The sequence below is a fragment of the Leptodactylus fuscus genome, chromosome 9 (genome assembly GCF_031893055.1).
Source record: "Leptodactylus fuscus isolate aLepFus1 chromosome 9, aLepFus1.hap2, whole genome shotgun sequence".
Classification (NCBI taxonomy): domain Eukaryota; kingdom Metazoa; phylum Chordata; class Amphibia; order Anura; family Leptodactylidae; genus Leptodactylus; species Leptodactylus fuscus.
Window position 1 is genome coordinate 43,772,166 of NC_134273.1, and position 19,110 is coordinate 43,791,275.

The 19,110-nt window shown below is 41.2% G+C and overlaps 1 protein-coding gene across 1 annotated transcript in view; it reads left to right on the forward strand.

Annotated features, from left to right (window-relative positions):
* The first annotated feature begins 1,053 nt into the window (after window positions 1–1,053).
* FAM227A (family with sequence similarity 227 member A) overlaps window positions 1,054–19,110 on the forward strand; it is a 34,770-nt gene continuing 16,713 nt past the window's right edge. The window contains exons 1-4 of the mRNA XM_075286162.1: window positions 1,054–1,177; window positions 6,491–6,576; window positions 12,466–12,571; window positions 18,132–18,232. Of these exons, the coding sequence (XP_075142263.1) occupies window positions 1,054–1,177; window positions 6,491–6,576; window positions 12,466–12,571; window positions 18,132–18,232 (417 nt within the window). The remainder of the gene's footprint in view (window positions 1,178–6,490; window positions 6,577–12,465; window positions 12,572–18,131; window positions 18,233–19,110) is intronic.

A 19,110-nucleotide genomic window follows, 5' to 3' on the forward strand; every position in this document is an offset into this window, starting at 1 on the left:
TGAAGCGCCGTGCTCTGACACGTGTATACGTGTCTAAATGAGCGACGCATTACTCTGTGGGAACGGAGCCTAACAAGTCATGCACCTCTTTCTTTCTCATGACCAGGGCAGATTTTTATCCCTGAAAGTAAACAATTAAAAGTTTCACTAGAAAACAGAAAGCAGAGTTCTTGAAAACTAAGGGGAATCTATACTGAAAGTTTCTTTTTTTTATCTTATATATCAATAGTGCAGATGATAATATTAAACTTTGTAATATAAAGTATGTTATTTAGAAAAATACTCATTGAGGCCGGGGCCCCATGGGACGTAAACGCCGCGATTTGCCCGCAGCGGAGACGCTGCCGGAAAAATTGCGGCGTTTTACTGTGCAAGCAAAGGGGATGTGATTCATGCGAATCCCATGCCCACTTTGCGAAAAAAAAAACGCAGTGTGAACACGCTGCGATTTGCAAAGCCGTTGCGGCTTTGCAAATCGCAGCATGTCAATTATATCTACAGAAGCGCAGAAAGTCCACAGGAAAACTCAGCGAACTTTCTATTGAAAGCGCAGTGGAAAGAACTGCTGTGCGTTCATGCCACGGTTCTTTCCGCAGCACTTCAGCGCTGCGATTACGGCCCGTAGGGCCTCAGCCTAATGTTGTTTTTCCTTCCCGTCTTCTCCTGCACTGCCGATGTATCTGAATCAAAATACTTTATTAGACCATACGCAGATTAAACAGATAGGGGGAAGACGATTCAATCTTCAAGTGGCGCTTTAGCCATCTTACCTTATCTGTCTGCTGTTTGTTTTGGCACTATTGGAGTATAGATGTAAAGTTTATTTAGAGACAGTGATAGGTACAGGGGAGGAAGGTGGAAAATATTATAGCATTTTTCTTTAATAAAAATATATTACAGACCTTACCTAGGTGACCTGCACTGGATTTATGGGATAAAACAAGTTGTAAAATTTCAGGCAGACATTATTTCTAGACCTTTTCATCAATCAGTGAATAAGCTTTACCTCTGTAATACGCCTTGACCTGTTCGCATTTCGTTCTTAGGTGAATGATGGATTTAATCAACTGTCTGAATTCCCCTATGGCTCTGTATGTGGAGGACTTGACAGAACATCCTTTGGAGCTGGAAAAGAGAAGAAAATCTGCACAAAAAGCAGTGCAAGAATCCCCAGCTTGTATCCTATGTTGAAAAAATGCACTTTACTAACATTTCAAATCATTGTCATTCATCTATCTCTTTAACTTTTGAGCAGCTGCATTTTACAACTCTAGGTCTTTGGCATTCTCTTTGAACTATAAAAAACCCCTCAAAAAACAAGTTATTACATGCCATTGTCATTTCTCCACTAATTGATTGAGGCTCACGTTGCGAAAATTAAGCTTTTTTGTTGCATATTCTTTTGTGTTTTTTGAGCCAAAGCCAAGAATGGCTACCAAAGGAATGGGAAATATATAGGAATTTCTTATACGTCTCCCTTTTGCTTAATCCACTCCATACGCCTGGCAATGGAAAACACCACAGCAAAAAATGCAGTGTGTTCCAGTACCTGCAAAGTCACACATTGCAGAAAAAAGACTGCTGTGAAAATGTTTGAAAATCGCAGCATGTCAATTATACCTACGGAAACGCTGGCAATTTCCATATAGGTATAATAAGGGCAGAAAGTCTGCAGAGGAAAACGTTGTGGACTTTCTAGGTTAAAAGGTTGCAAAAAAAACACACAAAAAACCCCACAGTACATTTCCACCACAGTCTTTCCCACAGCATTTTTTTTTGTAGAATTTTAAAGGGGTTGTCCCATGAAAAGCTCTCAAAGGGGAGGGAGGGGCTGAGTGCTCGGCAGCAGCTCTGAGCTGTGTATGTCTGACAAGCAATGTAGCTCCTCAGATAGGTGAGGGGGGAGGCGAGAGCTGCGAGATTTCTGAGCTGTCTATCTTCAGCTTTTCCACTTATCAGCCAGTTTAATTGAATTTGGCTGATAAGGGCTGAGATAGGGAGTCCGATACCTCTGTATGTATTACGGAAAAAACGGAGAAAAACACAATACTCAAAGTAATGTATAAAAATAAAACCAATTTTTATTAAACATCATTAAAAATTAACAAGACAACAATACATAAAGGAGGGTTCTATCCCAACAAACCGGCAACCAGTGGAAACTGGTACTTGTAAGGTAATTTACATATTACAATCCAAAAAGGTCAAAATATTATGAATCAAAGGATGAGTGATATATTCAAAAGCATAGTACAAAAATTCACCACAAGGTGGCGTTAAAGTCACACAAAAGCAGCAGAATCTAAATATATCTCATTTGCCGAAGAAAATTTCAAAAATAAGAAATGTATGTATATCTTCTCAGGAATATATGTATACTAGTGTCTGATTATTGTACTGAACATAGTCACTCATTAGTGTATATGTAGCTGAGAATTAAACATAATGGCGTGTGCCCAACATCCACACATACAGTCCTATGAAAAAGTTTGGGCACCCCTATTAATCTTAATCATTTTCAGTTCTAAATATTTTGGTGTTTGCAGCAGCCATTTCAGTTTGATATATCTAATAACTGATGGACACAGTAATATTTCAGGATTGAAATGAGGTTTATTGTACTAACAGGAAATGCGCAATATGCAATAAACCAAAATTTGACCGGTGCAAAAGTATGGGCACCTCAACAGAATAGTGACATTAATATTTAGTAGATCCTCCTTTTGCAAAGATAACAGCCTCTAGTTGCTTCCTGTAGCTTTTAATCAGTTCCTGGATCCTGGATGAAGGGATTTTGGACCATTCCTCTTTACAAAACAATTCAAGTTCAGTTTGATGGTCGCCGAGCATGGACAGCCCGCTCTCAAATGATCTGAAAACAAAGATTGTTCAACATAGTTGTTCAGGGGAAGGATACAAAAAGTTGTCTCAGAGATTTAACCTGTCAGTTTCCACTGTGAGGAACATAGTAAGGAAATGGAAGACAACAAGGACAGTTCTTGTTAAGCCCAGAAGTGGCAGGCCAAGAAAAATATCAGAAAGGCAGAGAAGAAGAATGGTGAGAACAGTCAAGGACAATCCACAGACCACCTCCAAAGAGCTGCAGCATCATCTTGCTGCAGATGGTGTCACTGTGCATCGGCCAACAATACAGCGCACTTTGCACAAGGAGAAGTTGTATGGGAGATGATGAGAAAGAAGCCGTTTCTGCAAACACGCCACAAACAGAGTCGCCTGAGGTATGCAAAAGCACATTTGGACAAGTCAGCTTCATTTTGGAAGAAGGTCCTGTGGACTGATGAAACAAAGATTGAGTTGTTTGGTCATACAAAAAGGTGTTATGCATGGCGTCCAAAAACAGCATTCCAAGTAAAACACTTGCTACCCACTGTAAAATTTGGTGGAGGTTCCATCATGCTTTGGGGCTGTGTGGCCAATGCCGGCACTGAGAATCTTGTTAAAGTTGAGAGTCGCATGGATTCCACTCCGTATCAGCAGATTCTTGAGAATAATGTTCAAGAATCAGTGATGAAGTTGAAGTTACGCCGGGGATGGATATTTCAGCAAGACAATGATCCAAAACACTGCTCCAAATCGACTCAGGCATTCATGCAGAGGAACAATTACAATGTTCTGGAATGGCCATCCCAGTCCCCAGACCTGAATATCATTGAACATCTGTGGGATGATTAGAAGCGGGCTGTCCATGCTCGGCGACCATCAAACTTAACTGAACTTGAATTGTTTTGTAAAGAGGAATGGTCCAAAATACCTTCATCCAGGATCCAGGAACTGATTAAAAGCTACAGGAAGCAACTAGAGGCTGTTATCATTGCAAAAGGAGGATCTACTAAATATTAATGTCACTTTTCTGTTGAGGTGCCCATACTTTTGCACCTGTCAAATTTTGGTTTAATGCATATTGCACATTTTCTGTTAGTACAATAAACCTCATTTCAATCCTGAAATATTACTGTGTCCATCAGTTATTAGATATATCAAACTGAAATGGCTGTTGCAAACACCAAAATATTTAGAACTAAAAATGATTAAGATTAATAGGGGTGCCCAAACTTTTTCATAGGACTGTACATATATAGAGCAGAGAATAACAATTAAACCCCAAGAAGAGCAAGAAGGTGATATACAGGCAAATGAAAATATATGAACTGAATCAATAAGTACTAACTGCTCACCCATAATGGGATAATGTAGTGTGACCAGGTATCCAGTGTCCACGGGCCGGACGCCCGACGCACGTTTCGACCACTAGGTCTTTGTCAGGGGTATGTAATACAAGCTGACTCAAATCCAGCTCTGCTACATCAGTTTCCACATCAGCTTTATACTGTGGTAATGCATTTACAACCAACATAGCAGATAGCAGAGCAAGTGAAACCCCGCCCACCAATGTGCCGAGAAAACCAGGAAAGTGAAGAGAGCTATGGGAGTTATGGGAATACCTCTTTAATGCTAATGACCTATTCTTAGGATAGCTCATCAATATTATATCAACATCCTGAACTTCCAAAAATCAGATGTTTGAAGATAACACAGTGTTTGGACAAGCAATACCAAACACAGCATCATACATTGCATAGAGGCCATGGTTGGTATTGCTGCTCAGTGTTATTCACTGGAATGGACCTGAACTGCAAACATGCCACATGACAAATTAACAGAACACCACTGCTGCCATTTCAATCAGATATTGACGACCTATCCTAAGCATAGGTCATCAATATGGAACGCACAGAAATCCCCTTTAAAAATGATTGTTTCTGATAACATTTTTCTGCATTAAAAAGTGTTTGCTATCATAATAATAAATTGTGCCAAATGGCAAGTAAGTCATTTAGTGAATTAATTGCTAAAAATGCGAGAAAAGTGGAACAAGCCTATAGGCACAACTATGTGCAGTAATGCAAAATGCTATGAACACCCAAAAAAAAAAATATATAGCAGATGATGAAAGGAGAGTCCAATATCAGATAAAAACGCTTGAATGGCAGGGCCCTGAAAAATGCACACATGGCAATGATAGTGGCACTAACACCATGTCTAAGGGTTAAGATAAAATATCTTTGTACCATGTTAGCCACTGGATATGAAATATAAAAAATACAAAAATTTTTGAGGAGTCTTCAGTAGTTGATACTTTTATTAATGGCTAACTAAAAATGATGACATATTGCGAGCTTTCGAGATAACTAAACGATCCCTTTATCAGGCTGGTATAACACAATATCTGAAGGCAAGCATATTTATACAGGAATAGCAGCTGACAATATATTCCTTTATCAATATGTTTGCCTTCAGTTATTGTGTTATACCAGCCTGATAAAGGGATCGTTTTAGATATCCCGAAAGCTCGCAATATGTCATCATTTTTAGTTAGCCATTAATAAAAGTATCAACTACTGAAGACAACTCAAATTTTTTTTTATTTTTTATATTTCATTAAGGGTTAAGCTGTAACTTGAAATGCATATGTGATTACTGCCTCATATGGATTTTAGAAGATGAAATATTTTAAGAGTTTATATCTGGTTTGCATCCTCATCTTTCTTCATGATGCTGATCTGGTGTTTTCCACACATTGGAGTTACAGGTGTGGATTACCTGTATAAACTAACTAATCAAAAGATCAAAGGGTAAAAAAAACCTCTGCATGTAAATTGAAGGGGTTATGCCACAAAGAATATTCTTTGTCTATGGTATTCCAATCAGTCCAGAGAACAGAGGTGTTTTACCCCCACTGTGCTTTCAGACAACCTGAATGCAGTCTTGTCTGTGCTGGAAGGTTATGCATCCATGCTCCCATTCACTTCAATGGGAGTGCTGAATATTGCCAAACTAGAGCACTCTGCTATCTCCGGCTCTCCCATTGAAGTGAATGGAACTGTAGATTTGTCCCATCCATTAAATGACACAACTTTATTAAGGCAGTGACTGCAGTCAGACTGAATGCACAATGAGGCTAAAACACTCATTATTGGTCAGAATAGTGGTCAGGATAGAAGAATATTCTTCATGGCACGTTAAACAATTGCTACAGGTTAAAGCTGGTTACTTGGGCTCCGACAGCAGAAGTAACTAAAAACATGTTGACTAGATTGCGATATTCATAATTGACAGTTAGTAGGAAGGGTCAGCAGGGAAGAAATAGCAGTGTAAGTGCAAAATGTCTCCTATATGTCCTACTCATTCATATAGAACATGTCCAGAAACTACAGCATATGAATTACAAATAGTACAAATGACCTCCTTCTGTGCTGCGCTGCCTAAAATAAAAACAGAACAGATTCCAGACCCCCTAAGTCGATATATAGACACCAGTCCTAACCTTTTTTACAGACCTTAGACCAGTAATTTTTGCCATCAATTATTTATCTCCCAGTCCTGTATATATGTAAGTATTAACTACAAATGGTGGACAAAAACATATTCCAGAATCCATAATAAATGTTACCTTTAATGTACTTGTCAGCGTTCCTGGTTGGCTCTATGGAATCAGTAAGCCAAAAGATTGCACATCTGGAGCAGCATTTAAGGAATTTTTGCACTGATGATCTGGTAAGGCTAAGCAAGTGATCTTGTATCCTTTCACCATACCATTGTGTAGACCACCACGGGGATACTCCTAAATTCCTTCTGCCGGAAAAAAAACTTCCAATCAATGATATTGTAGATAGGAGTCTATATGGTGTTATAGGGGCTGTTAATGAAATAATTAAAATATTTTTTGGTGTCAAAATGCAGTCTTTCTCCTGAGAAAAACAACTTTTAGTTCTCCATATGCATTTGAGCTTCTCGGTTCATCGTGCCAGAGCAGCTGTTTTCGCCTGTAGTTGTAGCGCTTTCCTCTGCTTCCAGTCCTAAAATGAACATTGATAGGTCTTAATGTGCGATGACCACAGAGAAAATAGAAGTGTATTGAGATGCACTTTTTTTTTAATTGAAATTTTCATTAAAGTTTTCACACATTTACAAGAATAACAAAATATACAAAGGTAGTAAAAGGTAAGGAAACAGTATATGAGCTAAAAAAGGGAAAATAGAGGTAAAATGAAGGTGACAAAGATGTATAGGATTACTTAGCATGTTAAAAATAGATCTAGAAGGGGTACACAAGACATTAACCATGAGAGACAGAGGGGCTTAGGTCTCCCATGGTGTGTTTCTGGGGTGGGCTGGGTTTATTCCATGTGGCTGATCTTATTGACCCTTTTTCGTTGGAGCTCAGGCCCTTTGCTTACTTCACTGCTACTTTACATATGCCGGTTTCAGAGTGGTTTCATTATCAGCAGATCTCACACTTTTTGCTCACTATCTTTGGAGCTCTGCAGGTCTCCGTCCCTACCGGTTTTGAGAGATTGTGCCTTGCTGGCACCTCCACTAAAGGGTTGATTTCTGATATTTACCAGTTGCTGTCCTCTCCGGAGGGATGGACCCCTCAGGTTCACAGATATATGACTCGTTGGTCTTCTGACTTGGGAAGGCAGATATCCTTACCTCAGTGTCAGATCATATGGTCTCGGGCCATCAAATCCTCTACTTGTATCACCTATCATGAGACCCAGTATAAGATCCTGTTCCACTGGTATTATACTCCAGCTCTCCTCCACACCCTTAACCCCAATGTTCCCTCGGTCTGTTGGAGATGCCCCTCTGGCCTCGGGACTCTTTGTCACATTTTCTGGGACTACTGCTTGATTCTTACTTTCTGGCTTGAGGTTAAGTCCCTGCTGGAGGATGTACTCCTTCACGCTCTTCCACTGGATCTGTTGGTCTACCTCCTTAACCACCCTCCCCGCTCTCTGAGCAAAACTTCGTCCTTGTTATTTCTGTATGTATGCACTGCGGCTAAAACCCTCATAGCCCGTCAGTGGAAGTCTACCCAACCGCACTTACTCCCCTTTCTCCTGGCCCGTATTAAGGATATTAAATGCTTGGAGTCCCTTACGTCTTCTCTGAACAATACTGTGAAGAAGTTCCGAGCTGTATGGGCACCTTGGGATTCCTATTGTTCTACTAATGGTCTCTGATCTCTCATCCCCCCCCTTCCTCTCACTACCCCTCTTTTTCCCCAGTGTTTTCAGTCTGTTCTTTAGTCTTCTTCCCCCCCCCATCTCCTCTGTTTTTGTTACTGATTTGCTGTTATTCCGCCTTTGCAGCTTTATTGGCCGGTTGTTTGCACTGACTGTTGTCTAATGTTTTGACAGCTGCCTTTGTACTTATTTCTTTGTTATTTTGTTGAAAATTTCAATTAAAAAAAAAAAAAAAAACATGAGCGACAGGAAGGGGGAAAGGAAGCACAGTGCCTCACCAACTATCAACACAAAGAAGGAAGGAAATAAGAAATTTATACCTCCACGGGTTGGAAATTGTGGAGTGTCCAAAATGTATCCCAAGGTCCCCAGACCGTATGAAATGTCTCCTCCTTATTATTCAGAGCTAACAGGTATTTAAATGACTGGAACTCTCTACTTTTAGTGTACATAGCTCTTCAAGTGATGGGGGGTGGTTGAGTCCACCTCTAGTGTTTAGTTACAAGACACCTGGCTGAGGTGAGTACATAGATTAGCCTTGGGCAGCTGAGGGGGCATGTTGAGTATGTACATTTTAGGGAGTAGTGGGAGGCAAACCCCAGGGACACTTTCTGATAGCCTGGTAACGTTCCGTTTCATCGTTTCTGAGACGGAACGTCACCATTACTCTTCCCCCTAGCCTATCTCCGTTAATACTTACCAAACCTTCCTGTGTCCGGGGACGACTCCTCCCTGTCTTCCTGTCTTCTAGCAGTGGACAGAATAGGTTAGCCAGGGAGATGGGGAAGGGTGGGAGAGGCTATTAACGGGTGGGATCGATAAACTTAGTGAAATAGTGTGGGTGGGAAGGGATAGTAATGGGTGGGATCACCAGTGAGTGATAGTGGGAGGGGCTAGGCTTAGTGAGACAAGCAGGGTGTGAGGGGCTAGGCTTAGTGATATGGAGGGTTTTGTAACGGAGTGAGAGAGGAGGAGGGGGGTCTAAGTGAGAGGGAACTAGTGTAGAAGCTACACAGGAAGCTGCACAGCAGGAAGCGAACAGCATCTAAACAAATGCAGAGGATGCAGCAGCAAACAGAGACACCCAGAAATCACTCTAAACACTGCTAAAGGTATATGGGTGTACTTATTAACCCATCACTAGCACTAACAGACCTATTTTTTTAAAAAAAAATCTGCCCGGAAAACCCCTTTAATGCTTGAACCTGTCGCCAGTAAGGCTGATGAAAATTGCATAACCAAAAATTATTCAGCATAGCTGCATTGAAAGAATGGAGCAATGCTGTGGTATGGTACCAGTGCATCAATATCTTATAGAAATTCTCTTTGTATGTGATACAGGGAATGGTCTTTTCTGCTTGTCTCCATATCAAAGTGCAGGACAAGTCAGACTAAGTCTCTCCTAGATAGCCCTCCCATTTTTCCTTATGAGGGTGTTTAGATATCGCATCAGGGCCTGGGTCCAAGAGAATCCCATATATGTCTGACATCAGGCCAGCTGTGGCACAGTCAATTTTACAAAATTTCTGAAAATCCATGGGTGCAGGAACCCAAATTCATGGAAACTGATATAAACTAAGTGGGAAATCTGAATGCAAGAGAACTCGCTAGTACAGGGAAGGTTAAACTTAGCATGCAAATCAGTAAATGAGAGGAGGAAGCGTTTTATAATTTATAGTATCAGCAAAGCGGAAAGGCCTGCCCTAAGCCAAGTACCTGAAACCATCACTGTTAGCCCCAGTGGAAAGTGCAAAGGAAAAAGGCTGTCACAAAGGAACATGTAGTGGACAAAGGAAAGTAGGTGGCACAAGTATGGTGGACTATGAGAGTTCGACCAGAGGGGGAAATTAGGTTGGTATGGGGCTAGCCACAACTTCAATCACCATCCATTTAGAATGTGCCAAATGGGTAAACCACGCCGACACCCCCACAACTGGGAGGCACAGCAATAAAAACTAAATGAGGGAGCATAAGATACACTTCAATCATCAGTTCATCCATTTTATACAGTACTACACAGGTAGATAATTTCTTTTCTATAGTGTAGTTACTTGTTAATTTAAGATTTCATTAATATTTAGTTTAACCCTTTTGCACATAACTATGTTAATTTACATCATTATGCATGAAGAGGATATAAGGAGAGAGCTCAGGAACTCAGCGAGAACAGGAAAAGAGCAGCTGCTAACACTTTGGATGCTGCAGTCAAACACAACTGTAGCATCTAAAGTGCACCATGGGCGCTGCCATCTTTTAACGATTGCGGCCTTCCAGATTTTAATCAGAAGGCAAAGATTGGTTACCATGACAACTGGAAGCCTATAGAAGGCTCCGAGGCTTGTCATTATTTCCCTCTGTCAGCATATAATAGAAGACAATGTATTTTACTATTCTCTGTAATATATTACTATTGCAGTGAATAGTATGAACGATCAGACCCCCTAAGGTTCAAGGTCCCTTGAGGGTCTGAAAAGAAAAAGAAAAAAATGTTTCTAAAAGTATATAAAAAATAAATAAATAAAAGTTCCAATCCCCCCTTTCCCCTAGATCACATATAAAAATAAATAGACAATAATAAACAAATATTTTAGGTATCCCCGTGCGCCAAAATATCCAAAGCATTAAAATAGAAATCCATACAGTGAATGGCATAGGGGCAGTGGCGTAACTAGGAATGGCGGGGCCCCGTGGCGAACTTTTGACATGCCCCCCCCCCATCCCAACTGACGCCGAAGACCTCGACCGACCCCCTCCTCCGCACTCTATTATGTCCCTTACTGGCCCCTGCACACAGTATTAACCCCAATAGTGGCCCCTGCACACAGTATTAACCCCAATAGTGGCCCCTGCGCACAGTATTAACCCCAATAGTGGCCCCTGCACACAGTATTAACCCCAATAGTGGCCCCTGCACACAGTATTAACCCCAATAGTGGCCCCTGCACACAGTATTAACCCCAATAGTGGCCCCTGCACACAGTATTATGTCCCTCTGTGGACACCCATAAACAATTATTATACTCTGGGGTCTTTTCAGACCCCAGAGTATAATAATCGGAGACTCAGGGAATAAAAACATTAAAAAAAAGCCACTGTTGCTTCTTACCTGTTCCCCGGCTCCTGTGCTGTGCTGTCTTCCTGTGCTCGCGTCCTTCGTTAATGACGTCGGACGTCACATGACCCGGGAAGCATGCCGGGTTCATGTGACGTCAGAGACGTCAGACAACAGTAGGACGGAGGCCTGGCAGGATCGCGGAGAGGTAAGTAACAGTTTTTTATGTTTATTACCTCTCCCGATCCGCCGGTCATTATACTCGGGGGTCTGCAAAGACCCCCGAGTATAATGATAGCCCCTGTGGGGCCCGCGGTGTCACTTGCCGATCCCGACCCAGCCAGGATCGGCAAGTGAATAGGGCCCGTAACAGCCTATTTAAAAAAAAACGCAGCGGTAGCGGCTGTCACTGGGCCCCCTAATGGCCCAGGCCCTGTGGCAGCTGCTACTGCTGCTACCACGGTAGTTACGCCACTGCATAGGAGGGAAAAAATCTAAATGGTGATTTTTTTTTCAACACTTTGCCTCCTATAAAAATAGAATAAAAGGAGATCAAACCATAAGAACTTCTCCAAAATGGTATCAATTAAAACGTTATCTTGTCCATCATAAAAAGACACCTTACTCAGCTCTGCACACAAAAATTTAAAAAAGTTACAGGTGTCACAGCATGGCGACACAAATTTTTTTATCTATTTTGCCACTTTTTTTTAAAAAAAAAAAAAAAAATTTAATGTATCAAAAATTACAAATACTAAATTCCACCTCATTCAGATTTTTTTTCCGGCTTCCCAGTACATTGTGCAGGATATTGAATCAAGCCATTGCAAAGTACAATTTGTCCTGCAAATAATAAGCCATTATTTGACTTAAAAATAAAAAAATTATGGCTCTAGGAATGGGGGGGGGGGAGACCAGGAATACAAAAATGAAACTAGACAGCGGCATGAAAGAGTTAATACTAATTAAGCTAATACATTGTATTTATATAGCAACAGTATATTCTGCATTACTTTACAAAAAGTACAGACAAAATGAGACAGAGTAAGAAATCAGTTCATACAGTGGGATTGAGGGCCCTGCTTTCAAGAGTTTACAATCAATGAGATAGAGGGGGTGATCCAAGTAGTAGCCGGGACAGCATAGAGGTAGTATTGCTTATACAGTGGTCCTGCTGTTTTTATGATAATGGTTATTTTATTTACATTTATGGTTAGAATTTCATGAAACAGCATTTATCAAGAATCTAAATAAAGCTGATAAATGCAAAAAAAGGACTTTTTAGAAAGTAGTTTAATAACCAGTTCTGGCGTGCCTAAAGCAATGTTTCACTTTATGATTCCCATTATTTCATTAATCCAGGTGATTGAATCTCCAGAGATATATAGGGCGTTAGCCCAGGCTGAACATTTTACACCATGGGATAAGCTTAAGGAACAAAGGACACAAATAGAGAAAATGAATAAAGGTATTGTATAATCTGGAAATGCTCAATCTATATTGAATTTACTAGGGACATTTTATAAATTCTTACATTTGTCTTGACTTTTCTTTTTTTTTATATTTAAACTGTGATTTTTATTTTCAAATAAACAGTAAACAAATAAACCAGAGTAAGGATTACTGCCAGAGCCGGAAATGGCGGGTAAAACTACATTGTATTACATCCATATCCAAGGGAAAAAGTAGAAGGGCACTGCCATAATCCCCAACAACCACAAATCTTAGTGGTGCTCCCACTATGCTTCAGCAATAGGATCACATTCCAAACTTAGAGACAAAAATGAAGGGGGAAACTCACTAAATCCTCATATCGTAAAAGCACTTTTATCCCAGTTCCAGGTATAAAAGCCGAAGCATAGGAAGAGAGGAGTAGGTAAAACGTCTGGGTGATGGTACAGGGCATTTGCAGCCCTGTGGTGTCTTGCCATTGCTGTGGCTATGGTGTGGAGCATATGCATGGACTCATAGGTTGTGGGACAGACCTCGGGTTTGCGCATGCATGGGGATCAGCTCCAGTGTTACAAGGTGGGCATTGGGTTCTAGCAGAAAAAAAGAACCCATTAAAGTCAATGGGAGGCTTTTTTTTCAGCGCTGAAATTCCACGTGAAATTCCTCACCATTTTCCTCCATGTGAATGGACCCTCAGTGTTTTGAAGGCAGCGCCGCACTTCTTCCTGGTTTAAACAGGTGACATTTAATTGTGAGTTAACATTACCCCTAATCATGTTGCTGGCCATTCGATTTTCTTGTGTAAACACCATAGAGAAGAAGTCATTTAATAGTTGTGCTTTTTCCTCATCCTCCTCCACCATTACACCCAGATTATTTTTGAGATGGCCCACATTGTCAGTTTTTATCCTCTTATTACTTAATTTTTAATTATTTTTACTTCCTTTGCAGTTTTTCTCTCAGCCTCCTTTTTCTTTTGCACAATTTGTTTTTCTCTTTATAGTTTTTTAATGCTGTGTCGAAACTTTCTTGTTTTAGTATTTTAAATGCTTCCTTTTTATCGCACATTGCACTCGTTACTGTTTTAGTTACCCATATAAGTTTTCTATGATTTCTGGCCTGCTTATTCCCATAAGGTATATATTTTTTTAGTTGTTCTATTTAGAATTTTTTTGAAAATGTCCCATTTTGTTTGTGTTTCCATCACTCTGAGGACATTGTCCCAGTTTATGCTGATAAGCTCCACTCTCAGCAGTTTAAAATTATCCTTCCTGAAGTTTAGTGTTTTTGTACCCCCTCTACTGAACATCTTTTCAATGTGTACAAGAAGAAAATATATTATATTATATATTATGTGGTTGCAGAGGTCACTATTAAAACTACCTCTGGCATTGCCTCCCACAAAGTGAGCATGATTAAGTCCCTGTTCCATAATGTGATCATAGGGAGGAATTTTCCTGTACTTTGGGATGTGTGGAAAAAGCAGTGTTTACCACGTCCTAAAAATGTGAATGTTGGTGATATCTTACCTAAGGTCAGTGGTTACATTGGGCCGGAACGCGCTGGAACTCAGTTCCCGCATAATTAAAGAATACCGGTATAAACTAAGAAATAGTTTGACCCAAAATGTGGAACATAATAAACGCTGTTATTTACCTCTCCTGGCTCCTTAAGGCTTCAGGCCTACTTGGTGACATCTCCGATGTCACATGGGCTGGGGGCTTGCGTCCTTATGCATGGTGACGTAAGCCCCCTGCTCACGTGACGTTTGGCGTCCTGCGCATACTACACCAAAGATGGCTGGCATTGCTCTGCGGGAAGTGCTCTGGAGCCAGGGTGAGGTAAGTAACAGTTTTTTTGTTTCCTTCCTGGGCCCTGGGTCTCCGATTATTATACACTGGGGTCTGAAAAGACCCCAGAGTATAATAATTGTTCATGGGTGTCTACAGTGGGGCATGTAATACTGTGTTCAAGGGGCACTTGGAGGAATGTAATACTGTGTTCAAGGGGCCCTTGGAGCATGTAATACTGTGTGCAAGGGCCACTTGGGGACATGTAATACTGTGTGCAAGGTCCACTTGGGGGCATGTAATACTGTGTGCAAGGGCCACTATGGGGCACAATTTATGCCAATATTGGGCATAATAGTGTGTGCATGAATGCATGTGTCCATGGGGGTTCCCCATAAAAAAAAATTCCAATTTAAGCACTGCTTAAGGTTAACCCTGAACCCTTTGATCCTGGTAGGGAAACACCAGGTGTAGGGGTGACCCAAGAAGGAAATAATCTTTCCCTGTCTGTATTAGCTGACGATGCTGAAGGTTAGGAGTTCCCAAGATGCCGGAGCTCGAGGTGTCCTGTGACAATTTTGGGACTGTTCAATTGAGAGATCCTATTCTGGCTCATGCCAGAGGAAACGTAAAGGTGACCTCCAGTACGCAAGGGCTCATAAGGAGTTCCTTTATATGTCCATGAACCAGGACCTACTGTGTAGGGTGAACCAAATACGGGAAGAAATTGTTGAGCAATTGGTGGTGCCCAGGCCCTATGAAAGGGTAGTTTTGGACTTTGCACATAAGCATGTATTAGGAGGACACCTGGGATATGAAACAGCGCATTCTACAGCATTTCTTACAGCGCATTTCTTTTGGCCAGGAATTGATAAGCATATCCAAGAGTATTATAACTCCTGGCCAAAGTGTCAAGTAACCACTCCTGTGTCCCATTTTATGAGTCCTTTGGTACCGATACCCATTATAGAGGTACGATTTGAAAGAGTGGCCATGGACATGGTAGGTCCTGTGGTAAAGTCTGCTAGGGGGCATCAGGATATACTAGTGGTGTTAGATTATTCTACACGATACCCTGAGGTCATACCCTTGAGACATACTTCGGCTAAATTAATTGCCAAGGAGCTCTTTTATATGTATACCCAAGGAGATCCTGACTGACCAAGGGACTCCTCTTATGTTCAAGGTAATCAAAGAGATGTGTAAACTCCTGAAAATTAAACATCTGCGAACCTCTGTATGTCACTAAATCCAATGGTGACTTCTCTCTTCTTATTCTTCTGGACCTCTCTGCAGCTTTTGACACTGTTGACCATCAACTTCTCCTCACTATGCTCCGCTCAGTCGGCCTCAATGACACTGCGCTCTCCTGGTTCTCCTCTTATCTCTCAGACCGCACTTTCAGTGTATCATTTGCGGGCTCTGTTTCCTCCCCTCTTTCCCTTGCTGTTGGGGTTCCTCAGGGCTCGGTCCTCGGCCCCCTGCTCTTTTCTCTCTACACAGCCCCCATTGGACAAACCATCGCCAGATTTGGCTTCAGGTACCATCTTTATGCTGATGACACCCAATTATACACATCTTCCCGTGACATCACCCCTGCACTCATACAGAACACCAGTGACTGTCTCTCTGCTGTCTCTAATATCATGTCCTCGCTCTATCTGAAACTAAATCTCTCTAAGACTGAACTACTACTGTTTCCACCATCTAACAGATCTGTCCCTGATATATCCATTGCAGTCTCAGGCCTTACTATAACTCCTAGGCAGCATGCCCGCTGCCTTGGGGTCATATTTGACGCAGACCTTTCCTTCACCCCTCATATTGAATCACTCGCACGTTCATGTCACCTCCACCTCAAAAACATCTCCAGAATACGCCCTTTCCTTACCAGAGATACACTAAAGACACTTATTGTCTCTCTGATTCATTCTCGCCTTGACTACTGTAATTCCTTACTAATCGGTCTTCCCCTCACTAAACTCTCTCCTCTACAATCTATTCTGAATGCAGCAGCCAGGCTCATCTATCAGGCTAGACGCTACAGCGATGCCTCCGGTCTGTGCCAGTCACTACATTGGCTGCCTATTCATTATAGAATAAAATATAAAGTTATCACTCTCATCCACAAGGCTCTCCATAATGCCGCACCTCCCTACATTTCTTCCCTCATCTCTGTCTACCGCCCAACCCGTGCTCACCGCTCACTCAATGACCTAACACTTACATCCTCTATTATCAGAACCTCCCACGCTCGTATACAAGACTTCTCCCGAGCTGCACCACTTCTCTGGAATGCTCTACCCCGGACAATAAGATTAACTCCCAACTTCTACAGTTTCAAACGCAAACTAAAGACGCATCTTTTCAGACAAGCCTATCACAATTCCTAATGCACAAAATTGTCTGAACACTGTATAAGCAATGCCGCCCCTGCTACCTCTTGTGTCACCCCCTCTACCTCATAGATTGTAAGCTCTTTTGAGCAGGGCCCTCAGTCCCATTGTGTGAAATGACGTTCTTTGTTATGTATGTCTGTATCTGAACCCTATAAATTGTACAGCGCTGCGGAATATGTTGGCGCTATATAAATAAAATGTATTATTATATTATTATTATAGTATTATTATATCACCCCCAGACAGATGGCCTAGTGGAGAGGTCCAATAAAACCCTTAAGGGCATGCTAAAGAGGGTGACTGGCAAGGACAGCAAAGATTGGGATTGCCTACTAAAAGGCTGCAGAGCCTGCACTTCAAGGCAGAACCAGGAAGTGAGGAGATGGCTGGGTCTGTCCTGTAACCATGAGTCCGGTGAGACTAATTTGTGCTTGTGTTTTTTGTGTGGCTGGTAGAAATCCACATGTATAGTTAGGTTATTACTTCTGTTTGGTTAGTCGCTCAGACGAGCAGGAATTTGCTTTATTATTGCCTGAAGTTAAGGCTGTATTTTTTTTTTCTCATTTGCGCCTGAGCTGATGGTTTATTTATTTTCCTGTTTTTTTCTAAATAAACCTGTTTGCTGCATCGTTTGTGGCCATGGAAATGAATGGGTCAATGTACTATTTGTGAAAAACACAGCTAGTACACTGAAAATGCACACAGTCATGTGCATGAGGCCTAACACTGAATCTAGCGCTCAGTTATCCCCAGCTGTCCTACTGAAATGAATTGAGATAATGCTCACTTTTTCAGCTACTGCTCCATTAAGACTCTCCCGTTCTTGAGATTGGTGGGGGTCTCAACGGCGGGAGCCCCAATAATCGAATGGTTATCTACTAAAATGCCATTTTTGTGTGGCTATCATTCTACACTAAGGCTGTGTTCACATCTATATTGGAGGTTTCTTTACTAGTCTCCATTGCAGATTCTGTTCATTATGTCTATGAGTCTACGAGTCCCTTCAGGATCCATTGGTGTCTATCATATATTCATCATACCCATCCATCTCCATTGGGATTTCCATTTATCTGTTCCTGATGTTTAAATCTCATTCATATGCTGAAAGCCCCAACAGTGGGTCAATATATGTTGCAGGTTTTCGCCATGGCTTTCAGCCTTTGCAGTGACATTTTGACAGAACTGCTGCCGATTTTCCATGACAGAATATTTGCAGTAGAGTTGTCTTGTGAGGATGTATTCTTTTCTTACTCTTTAGAAATATACTTTATAACTTTACAGCTAATATAAAATTCTAACAATATCCATTCAATATGAATGCTTGGCTTTTGCTGCATAGTAAGGTATTGTTCTAATAATTTCTACATTGTTTTTATTTGATTGACAGAATATGACAAAGAGATGCAAATATTCACACAAAGATACCAGCAGTCTATGGTAAAAACAGAATTTGAAGAATATCCAAAAACAGAAGAAAGTATCCAAAAAGTAAGAAATAAGACAACTTTCATGATGTATATAACTCAGTATTTGTTTATCACTGGAGATATCACAAGGCCGCATTGAGACATCCTGGAACCCAATGCACAGTACAAAAATAATGACTGTAGTTATGTCATAATGTGGGGATAATACACACAGTGATGTCACAGTACATGGAGAATGCACACAGTGATGTCACAGTACATGGAGAATGCACACAGTGATGTCACAGTACATGGAGAATGCACACAGTGATGTCACAGCTCAGTGAGAATACACACACTGATGCCACAATACTGGGATAGTGCACACAGTAATGTCACAGTTTGGGGATAATACGCAGTGATGTCATAGTACATGGGGAATGCGCACAGTGATATCATTGCCCATGAATAACGCACACATTAATGAGACAGTATAGGGAGAATGCACACAGTGATGTCACAGTTCAGGGAAAATGCATACATTGATGTGAAAGCTCAGAGAAGATACACACACTGATGATACAGTACTGGGAAACCGCACACAGTGATGTCACAGTATGGGAATAATACACACAGTGATGTCATAGTACATGGGGAATGCACACAGTGATGTCACAGTACAAGGATAACACACACCATGATATCACAGTATAGGAAGAATGCACACAGTGATGTCACAATAAAGGGAAAATGTACACAGTGATGTCACAGTGCAGAGATAATTTACAAAGTGATGTGTATGGGAATAATGTACACAGGGATGTCACAGTACAGAGAGAATATACACAGTATGTCACAGTACAGGGATAATGCACACACATTGATGTCACTCTACAGTGAATAAGCAGTGGTTAACATGCTGTCAGGTTCTTTTTCCTCTTACACTGGGCCAATTCTAGC